At 41.7% G+C, this 10,585-nt stretch overlaps 2 protein-coding genes across 2 annotated transcripts; both read left to right on the top strand.

Annotated features, from left to right (window-relative positions):
* The first annotated feature begins 770 nt into the window (after nucleotides 1-770).
* On the top strand, nucleotides 771-2,190 carry LOC117780323. Its single transcript, XM_034616794.1, has 2 exons — nucleotides 771-836; nucleotides 892-2,190. The coding sequence occupies exons 1-2, from the start codon at nucleotides 833-835 to the stop codon at nucleotides 2,109-2,111; spliced, it is 1,224 nt and encodes a 407-aa protein (XP_034472685.1). The 5' UTR covers nucleotides 771-832; the 3' UTR covers nucleotides 2,112-2,190.
* Nucleotides 2,191-3,318: 1,128 nt separating this feature from the next.
* LOC117781810 (tektin-4) lies at nucleotides 3,319-5,377 on the top strand. The gene is made up of 3 exons (XM_034618676.1): nucleotides 3,319-3,699; nucleotides 3,765-4,039; nucleotides 4,125-5,377. The coding sequence occupies exons 1-3, from the start codon at nucleotides 3,334-3,336 to the stop codon at nucleotides 5,245-5,247; spliced, it is 1,764 nt and encodes a 587-aa protein (XP_034474567.1). The 5' UTR covers nucleotides 3,319-3,333; the 3' UTR covers nucleotides 5,248-5,377.
* The last annotated feature ends 5,208 nt before the right edge of the window (nucleotides 5,378-10,585 follow it).

Genomic DNA, 10,585 nt, shown 5'->3' with positions numbered 1-10,585 from the left:
CTCTCCCACTTTGTGTCTCTTGTGCTCACTCAACTGTTGATTTTCTCATACGTTTTATGCGTTTTAATGAGCGCCTTTTCGCCCCGCCTGTTTGCGCTTCAATAACAATGAGCATGATGTCCTGCCAGGACTCGCCTCCTTTGGCCTTCGGCCTGCTGTCTTCTGCAAGAGCCGTTAACGAGTATTTGTTGTCCATTCGCCATTAAAAACATGCACTTGTCACCACCTAGCTCCTCCCTTTCATCCTCAAAGAGAGCCTGCCTGGCAGCTTTAACTTTTGAGAGTCTGAAGAGTCGTTGTCCTTGCAATTAGTTGTCGCTTTTCTCTAGAATCGCAATTTGTTGTATATCCTTTGTCAGCTTACGCATTTCTTGCGCAATTTTCATTTACAGTTTGCACTGTGAAAACTCTTCAGAGTTCCATGAGAAAGTCAAATGATGCTCTAGCTAATTGCCTCGGAGTTGTTGAGACTTGGAGAACACTGAAGGAGCTTGATTAGTTGATACCTTACAAGAGAAGCGAAAGTATATAGTTAAGACCTTATAAAGCACATTTCAATGACCAAATTTTGTGGAGTTTTTCTCCGATCGATTTGGATTTATTTTTAAATTGAAATTGAAAAGAATTTCTTAAGTTTAAGAATCCTTTTCCATTACGAGTGAAGTGTGTAGTACCTTCCTGTCAAAGAAAGAGAATATAACTTTCCAAAGACTTTCGTGTCAAGATTGCCTAGTTCATGTTGAACTCTGATCGAATTGTGATATATTTTCTGAGCTTTTCACGTTCAACAACCTAAAAAATTAAATTGTCTTGTTTCCATATAAATTTTGTCATGGGTGAGTCAAGTAATATTCTCTTGCTTTCTTGTTTCCTCGAAAATTAGTTTTGTAGACTCCAAACGCGATGAGGACGAGATAAAATTAGATCCGCCGCTCTTCTTGCCCTGCGATTTGAGTGATTTCCGGGATCCGGGTAAAAAGGGTGAAATCACTGGGGCCTGTGAGGAATTGGACAAGTTGAGTGCACAGGACGAGATCAGTGTATCGAGCATAATCTCTGCATTGATTCGACCCATTGAACCATCCGAGGATCAGTATAAACAATGCGATTGGGGCATTGATCCAAAAAACTTTTTGCCCGTAAAACAGGCCGTCATCTTTAAGGAGCAATTGTTCATCTCGAAGCTGCGAAACACGAACTGCAAGTTGACCGAGAATCTGAAGATCTTCTTTGAGCGCGAATTGAAACAGATTGGAAAGTTTTGCCTGAATGTGGAGGAGACATTCGATGGATATGTTGTCTACAGCAGCAGCAAGATGAAGAAGGGCAAAGGGATCACCGAGTGTGGACATCAGCTCAAAGGCAAATACGATGATAAATTTCTGCTGATCTGCGAGAAACGCTCCGAATTCGATCGTATCGATCATGCCTTTATGGAGAAGATCCTCGAGGTGAGAAACCACGCTGATCTCTATTTGACGGCGATAAGGGAAACGCGAATCAACGAGGAAGCGCAAAAGTTCAAGGCAACCGTCGATATCAAGGATCGCGATCACACTTTTGTCTTGGATGGTGGCATTATGCTTCTGATGAGGCATCTCGTTTGTCACAACTTTGTCGGCAGCTACGAGTACTACACTATGAATCTCTTTGGACGAGTGCTGCGCTGCAATCTGATAGTCCACAAGGAGCGCAAACTGGTGCGAATCTTTTATCGCACCTACAAGAACACCGTGCACATTGTGACCCAACAATGCTTCAACGATGAGCTACAGGATGTGGCCGAGACCTTTATGACCCCAGAGGGTCGCATTGTGCTGCACTTTTGGCGTGGCTATAACTATCTGCTGCATGCTGCCTGTTTGCCCCCCAAAAAAAAGAAGGAGTACATTCTGCCCAAACTAGAGTTGATGTGGCGTCAGGATGTCGCCTTGAGTCGCAAGTTTAGACAGCTCAAGGCATTGAACTACGAGAACTCCATGAAGTATCTAGAATCGAACTCGGAACTGGCCGACTTTATGCAGGACTATGTGTTGAATGTGCTGCGTTATAAGCCCACAAATGTTTTGGAGTTCTCCATTATGTTCTTCCAGAACATGGCCAACAGCTAAAAGTGCTCTATCTTTCCTGTTATAACAATCCTCTAAAATGTCTCTGAGTGTTTCGAATAAAAGTGAAATCGCTAAAGTATTCAATCGGTTGACCTCTTCACTACTAAGAATCTCTAGGTAGTGAATCAAAACATTGTCTATTGTCAAGAAACTAGCCCTACAATAGCCTCTCATCAAACGCTTAGCCCAACAACTTTATTAAACATCAACATGCACATTAGGGTGTATCGATTTTTTCGAGAAAAAAAATGGTACCCCATATTCGTTATCTACCGTCAATTCTAAGATGTTTTCACCAAGAAACTAAGTTCTTAAATCAGTTCCTAGTCGCCAGTTCCTAGTCGTCTCTTTTTGTGTTGAAAAATTTTGCGTTTTAAATCCTTGCAAGGACAAAAATTATGTTGTAAGGACAATTTGTCTTTCTATTTATAAGTCCTGGTCATAACACGAGTTTTGATACCAAGCTTGTCAGGATAGGACTTAAAATAATAAAGAAATAGAAATAATTCATGCTAAAAAATAAAAAAAACACGTTTTTCTAACTCAAAAAGCGGGTACTAGGAATTGATTTTAGAACAATTGTTTCTTCGTAAAAACATTTTAGCATTAACCGTAGATTGAGAATATGGGATACTACTTTTTTTTTTTTTTTTTCGAAAAAAATGATGCTCCCTAATGCACATAGTTATCTCCCATTGACGGGTGTGGGTTACATTTTTTAGGCGATTAACCTATTCCCATCTTATCTTCTAAAGGCTTTTCATCAATGTCTTATCCCCAAGAACACTTTCATTCAATTAGGCAGTTACCCCACAACGATCTTACCCCAACAAGGCTCCTCTTATCAATGGGTTATACTACAAACCAACGCCTGTTGTCAATCGTCTACCATTTCCCCTGTAAACAGATTAAGCTGCTACCACAACAACGTCTTCAATCAATGCCTTTTCAATCATGACTCAACATATCGTCACTCATTTAATGGTTATTTTTCCCATGCATGGTTTACTCCCAACAACGTATCCTGTTGCGAACCGGTTACCCCAACAATGTTGTTTAGTTCATAACCTGAGCAACCCAGTCGTCATATATTTACAACCCCTAAACAAAGTTGTTCAACAAACTCACAGTATTATTCCGTGTTCCGTTTCTAGCAATTCATCTGGATAGAATATTTTCTCCAAATATTATATATTCCATTTTGAGCTTGATTCAAGAAAAGATGTCGTGCTGTAAGGAGAAGGATTTGTATGCGGGTGCAGGCGATTGCAAAATGGGTGCTATTGACTTACATCCGACTTCCGCATGTCCGGCTCCCTTGATCTGTCCTCCTCCACCGGATATGGGGCCAATTCGACGTCGCAAATGGACTGAGATTGCACCAGTTGCCTTGGTGCCCAACACGGAAGCCATACAGCGTGAGCTGTTGGAGAATGCGAGGCAAACTGGCGCAGATCCTGTGCAGGAGCATCATCAGCTACAGGCGGACCTGAAGGCGGGCATTGATAGTCAGCAGCAGCAGTTGGTTGAGATGCGCAATGAGCACGCCCAGAATAGACCCCTCAAAACGGAGGAGGTGCAGTTTGCGGTGAGTTCTTGAGATCAGTAAACTGTAATCGAGTTGGATGTGTAGGAGTATTCTTGAACCCCTAGCGATCGATCAATCCCGATGCGGATAATCTACACAATCCACCTTGTTATCTACCCCAAGCTGGCGACGATTTGCCGCACAAGGATTCAATGACACCAATGGGTCCAATTGGTCACTGGGCCACCGGTAAGGTTGACTGGAGTCCCATGGCTGGACTGACGGGCACGCGTCCTGTAGTCGATAGATATTCGATAACACGTTACAGTACGAATGAATGGCGTGCCAGAAATCAGCAGACGGTGCAGAATACGAACAGTGTGCTGGACAAGGCGGATAAGTGAGTGAGACCTGCATTCTCAGACTCATCTCCTCATCTCCTCACTTCCTCTTTCTTCTTCATTTCTACATTTACCCCCCTGCAGAAATCGCTTCAGTGCCACCACGGAGTTCCAGCGTCTGACAGCAACAGTGAACAAGACCCAAAACGAGACGACGGGAAAACTGAGACAACGAGCGCAGGTCATCTGCAAATGGAAGAGCACGCTGGAGAATGCCATCAAGGCGATGACCGATGAGATCTTTATGGTCGACGAGGAGCGCAATCGGCTGCGAAAGGCGTTCGTCATTTTCGGGGTTCCCGAGTGCATTGTTAAGGAGTGCATCGAGAAGCGCTGTGGTCGTCCGGACACGGAGCTGGTGAGGGACACTCCCGAGGAGGAGTTGGTCAATGAGCTGGCTTTGATTGCCGAGATTAAGCGGCAGCTGAAGAAAGTCCTGGAGGACTTTGAGGCACAACAGCGCGAGAATTGTGCGGCCAAACAGCGATTGGAATTCGATTGGAGTGACAAACAAGAGGCCTACGATATTGATACCATTAATGTGGGTTTGAACAATCAGTCTCGCACTGTCATGTTCCACGTCGGAGCCGTGCGACAGCCGCCCGAGCAATCCTCGGAGAAATACTGGGAGCACTTCAGCCAGGAGACTCTGGAGGAGTGCGAGAAGTGCCGCCAGAGATCAGCTGCCCTGCGCAGTACCCTCAACAACATTCTACTGAATGGAGCACGGGATCTGCGCAGTCAGGCGGATGTTGTTGAGAAGTCCTTGACCTCGCGCATCAACTGCACGCAGGAGGCGGTGCAGCGCTTCGAGAATGATCTGCATCGTGTCTTGCACGATTTGGCGGAGACGGAGACACGCATCGAGCAGCTCCACGGACGCATCCGCAGCTTCGATGCCGCCATGAAGGTGGCCCAGACTCGCATGCACAATCGCAGCTATCGTCCGAATGTGGAGAGCTGTCGCGATGTCGCCCAACAGCATCTCATCGATGAGGTCCACACCATCCAGAGCAGCGTTACGGCCATGCTCCACGAGCTGAGAGCTGCCGAGGAGACCAAGGAGGCTTTGGTTGGAGTCCGAGGTAACCTCGAGAGGGAGATCATGCTGAAGCGACGCACTCTCTTCATGGACAGGGAACGTTGTATGGTCCTGCGATCACATTATCCTTCCGCCAATTCTCTAACCGGTTCGGGGGCTTTCTAACCTCATATCTAAAATACACTTGCATGTATATACCCTATCCAAATTTAATGTATCAAATTTTACGTCTTAACCTCTATGTATTGTAGTGTTCAGCTCCATAATACAGTAAAGATTATGTCAAAATAATATTGTAGCTTATTGTGAGAGTGTTGGAAATGGGAGAAATTGTGGAATATTTATAAATATAGATCACAGACAGATAGATCAAATTGTTTATCATCTCGAATTGAATTGTTTCTTCGATAACTGTAAGAATTTTTGAAGATCGCGCAATTGAATCGCGCAAGGAATTTTCTTATGAAAGACAAAAATAAAGAGCTGAGATACCTTGACCTTGTCCACGCAATACAGTTGACATGCTAGAGTCTGAAATGTATGGATTTGCCTAACAATTGGTGCCTCAATCCTTGCAGGATGCGCATCAACTTGAAAAACAACACGTGGCCCCGTAATAAATCTTGTCCGGTGAATGTTTTGCACGTATGCGGAAGCAAGCAACTTCAAAAAAAGAAAAAGAAAAGAGAAGTACAGACAGAGGCAGACAGGACATATACACAACAGACTGGATAAGACAAGTGACGTGGATGCTTTGGATGTTTTGACTTGGTTTTTGACTTCGGTTTGCTGCTTCGCCGCAGCACGTGGCGTATGAGCAACGTGTCAGTGTTACATGACCCTTTGCTGGCCAAACATTTTTGTTCCAAATACGACAAATATTTGAACTAAAACACACAAAAATAACTTCAATATGCTGTCAGGAGATGTCTCTTCTAACTTTATTTCAACCAATTTTAGACTGTTGGTTTTCATATTTTTTTTTTCTCTTCTTTTGCTTTTTTTCAACTTTATTTTCCTCTGATGTGCGTGTAATTTATTGTCCTTGAGCGGACAGTCTGTTATTCTCAACGTGAGAAAGAGAGAGAGAGAGAGAGGGAGACAGAAACTGTAGGTCGGACGAAACCGTTCCAATATTTGTTGCATTCCATTTTCCAATCCTAACTGCTCGCTTACCTTTTCCCCATGTTTCTCCTCCTTCTATCATCCCCTCACTGTCTTTCTCCTGTGTATCACTAAATTGAGTACGTGTTGTTCTGGCTGTTGAACGTGTTTGGTAAATAATAACTTCACGTGTGTAAGTGTTCCTCTCTCTTTCGTGTGTGTGTGTGTGTGTGTGTGTGTGTGTGTGTGTGTGTGTGTGTGTGTGTGTGTGTGAAAGTTCAGCGTGTTGTCCTGAAGTTGGCAACATATTTCCACTTTTATGGATTTTCAAACGTGTCCGATTGCCATCTAATGTCACTTAGTTGATTTCATTTTATTGCTTTTTTTGATGAATTTTTATCAGCGCTCGTTTTGTCAAATATTTCAAAACAATGTACCGTTTCTTATTTCAAAAGCCTGTATAAAGAAGCCCAATTCCGCTTAAGCAAAATATTTATTTATTTTGATCATTTGAAATAATAATACGTAAAGAATCATTAAATTTTAAAACAAACAAACAAGATATAATTTTACATATATCTTTACTTCAAAAAATTTATTGAATTTCAGCAGTTCGTTGGTGGCTCACATTGTACTTTAAGGTGCCAAACTCTTCCCATATATTCTGGACATTCCCCTCTGAGTGACGCTCTATTTTTAACTCTATTACCATGCCTCTCTTGCGCGCCACATGCCACATGCGGTGTCTTTTTTCGCATTTGTGTGTTGTTAATATTTCGTAATGCCGGTAAAAATCACAGCGTGTGGCAAGCAAGGAAAAAATGAGATGTATATACTCGTTCATGTATGCCACACATTGTGGCACATGCTAAAATCGTCGGCTGTTTCTGGTGGCACAGCCCAAGCGCAACGTGTTGCCAGTTTTTTTTTATATTTTTTTTCTTCTTTTTGTTGTTCTTGTTGGCACCATGCGGCGTTTGCTTGCTAAGAAAAAATCTGTTGCATATTTTTGCGGGGCTAAAAAAATTATTGTATTTTCAGACATCCCGCAATGTCAAAGCCAAAAAAATGGAGAAAAGAAAAAAGAAAGGAGGAAAAATGGATGCGCGAAATGTCGTTTTAAAAAGTTGTTGCATATTGTTTGATAAATTAATGGATTGTCCAAAAAGACTCTGTTGCTGGCTTGCGTTTTGTACTTGCAACTGCAACCAAGGTCGAAAGCCCTTACAATTTTGAAGAAAAAAACATGAAACAAGATGTCCGTTTGGTTCAGGTTTATACAAGTACGTTTTTAAATTTTTTATATCATTTTAAAATCCACTGAAAATTATTTATAAAAATTATTTTTTTATTATATTTATGTTTCAATCTAAATTTACACTGTTTTAAAATCAAGCTTTTATAATTTGACTCATAGCTAAATCAATTGATATATGATTTAAATATATCAATTATATACACAGCTGTGTGTTCCAGCTGTGTGTGAGTGTGTATGCACACATCTCTCTGAAACTGAAGCTGAGCTGGAGGCAATAATTTAACTTCAACTCAGCAAGACATGCAATTTAATTTTAACAAAACCTGACATTATCACACGAGCCAAACGGGACAAAACCTAGACACATGCAGCTGGAGGAAAGCAGGAGAAAAGGGGGTGCAAAAGAAGAAGAAAAGTAGCAGGAGGCGAAGCAGCGGCACAACACAAAGTTAGTAACATAATAAGTAGCAATTTTCGGTTTCCGTTTTCCGTTCCAAGCGGCAGCAACCTACCATAAAAATACATAAAATTGCGCCAGAAATAAAAGTAGCAAAAGCAGACGAAGAAGAAGAAGACACCCCCCACAGCAGCCAAAAGGCAACAGCCTGCATCTAGAAGGGAAGACTGAAAAGGGGGCGTGTCTGGCTGCCAAGAAAGTCTTCGTTGTCGTCGTCGTCGCGAATGCAACGGGTAAATTGGAATTTTATAGTTGCAACTTGCAACTTTTGCAGTCGTAGCCTGCCCAAGGTGCAACTTGCAGCTTAAAATAAAAGGAAAATGTGCTTCGAGCCTTAAAAGAAAGTTCCGAAAAATCATAACAACAATTTCATTAAAATTTCGCCAAATATCTTTAGCTAAAATATCTACTTATATTTGCAGTTTGCAAGCAAGTAAAATTCCATCATTTTGGAACATTATTCAATATTGACTGGAAACTGCTTTCAGAAAATTTGTGTCAAGTTTAGGAACATTTTTTTCAGCCCACCTAATTTTAAGCAAAATATTTTTTTTTACTATTTTTTTTTGGAAATTTTTTTTATAAAAAAATTATTTATTTTTGAAGTTAAGAAACCCAATTCAAGCACAAAAAATTATAGTATAATTTTAAATCATGATTCTAATTATATTTTATTATATTTTTTATCCAAATCAATATTTAAGTATTGAACTAATTCTATTTTGTTAAATTTTAATAAAATATGAAGGACAACGAAATTACTTCCTTTTTTTGCAGAGTCCAAAAGCAATATGTCTTTCTATGTGTTCGTGGTTAGGAGATTTTCTTGTGATATTCTTTTTGGGAATCAGGAACTAAGCCGAGGCAAATGAAGCTGCGGCATTCACAAATGCAGCTAAATTAGTTGCAGGCCCCGAAAACAGCAACAACAGCTAAAAGTTACTCAAAGCCACGATGAGGACGATAAGAAGGACAACAAAGCTTGTCATTCGCCTGGGCTCGTTAGCATTTTACAACACTGGCGCAGTCATCACGTGTACACTATGACCTCCCGCACACTTCCCCCATAACCGTGGCACTGTAAGATGATTTGTGACCAGCTGCAACTTTTTGCCGACGCCCCCGGCAGCCATTTTTGATATTATTTCAGAGTTGCCGCTGGCGTTGCCGTTGCCGCTGCACTTCCGTTTCCGTTTTGCGCCAGCAACTCGCAGCGTTGCATGTAAATGTAGTTTTTTGATCGCTTATCACAGTCTCCCCCAGTGTGTGTGTGTGAGTGTATGTGTGTGTAGATAGAGGGAGGGGAAGGGGCCTGGCATAATGTGGGGTGACTGTTGATTTCATCTTTGTTGCTGACTTGTTGACTTTGCCGGGGTTAACTGTTGAAATGTTTATGACTTCATTGTGCTAATAAAAGATATCATTTTCATTCAGTGCAAGAGTGCTGGAAAAGTGGGAAAACTGGTTGAGTCACGTGCCTGACATGCCAGGTGAAAATGAAAAGCTCTTGCCGCTTTATAAACTGAATATTACTTTAGAGTTTTTCTTTTATTATATCTCATTTTATTTTCCAACTGTGATTTGTTAGGGTTACACATTTTGCTGTCAAATAATCAGCTTAACTTGCAAATGAGGAGGAAAACAATGAGGAAAATTCAGCAGCTCGTGTCAAAAGCATCAACCGACAGTCAAACAAACAGCAAACAACGCGTCGTATACGCAACGCAACGCATTTTTGGTTTTAGCTGCCTGCGGGGATTTCCCTGATTCCCTATCTCTCCCTAGAACAGGTCGCTCTTTTTGTTCCTGGCCTGGACAGCGGCTAATGCGGCGTGAATATGCAATGTGTGGACTGTGGCAACTTGCGGCCAGCGGTAACGGGCCACGTTATCATCATCAATGCACGATTCCCCTAACCAAACCACCCTCCCACTTCCCTTCGGCCCTTCTGCCTACAGGTTGTGCTAATGTGCGGTCTGTTGGTCGTCGAAAGATTAGCCAAGGCTTCAATTCCGCTCCCTTTTGGGTGTGTGTATGCGAGTGTGTGCTGTGTGTGCTTTGGGAGGCTGCAAAAATCAAAATTCCAGCACGCGCAGATTGTCTGGCATTTTATTACCTGGAATGTTGACGCTGAAGCTGTAGAAATGATTGAGATTGAATGACATGCCAACGCAGATGACAAGACACACACACACACACACACACACACAGAGATTGAGAGCTAAAATATGCTGAAAGTAGCGTTGAGAAAAGGTTAAAAAGAAAATGCCATTTAAATGCAAAGCATATTTTTGGCAAAGGCATAAATTGTATGAAAAGGTGGAAAAGTCACTGCGTGCAGCAAGTAGCAAGTAGTAAGTAGCAAGTAGCAAGTAGCAAGTAGCAAGTAGCAAGTGGCATGTGGCAAGTGCCTCCTCCTCTGCCTTCCTGTGAATGCTGTAAATAATCAAGTTGAATGTTGACACGCGTAAGCTACCCACACAAATAGCACAGGGATTTGCAGGACTCGGCATTAGCTAGGAATTCTCACAACAGTATAGAAAAAGTATTTATAAAGAGCTTTCAATACCCTAGCAACACTCGTTCATTCTTTTTCTGAAATTAAACACAAAGCGAAATTAAAGATTAAAGCTGAAAAAGTTAAAGACATAGTTGAAAATAAGTAAATTATATTTAAATAAATT

This window comes from Drosophila innubila, assembly GCF_004354385.1.
Source record: "Drosophila innubila isolate TH190305 chromosome 2L unlocalized genomic scaffold, UK_Dinn_1.0 4_B_2L, whole genome shotgun sequence".
NCBI classification, from domain to species: Eukaryota; Metazoa; Arthropoda; class Insecta; order Diptera; family Drosophilidae; genus Drosophila; species Drosophila innubila.
Note: the sequence above shows the minus strand (reverse complement) of the source record. Positions and strands in the feature narration are given on the sequence as shown.

Excerpts from the sequence above, each read along its gene's own strand:
- LOC117781810 (XM_034618676.1), top strand. The coding sequence starts at position 3,334 with ATGTCGTGCTGTAAGGAGAAGGATTTGTATGCGGGTGCAGGCGATTGC. Across the intron at positions 3,700-3,764 it reads CGGAGGAGGTGCAGTTTGCG|CGATCGATCAATCCCGATGC; the intron begins GTGAGTTCTTGA and ends TTGAACCCCTAG. Across the intron at positions 4,040-4,124 it reads GTGCTGGACAAGGCGGATAA|AAATCGCTTCAGTGCCACCA; the intron begins GTGAGTGAGACC and ends ACCCCCCTGCAG.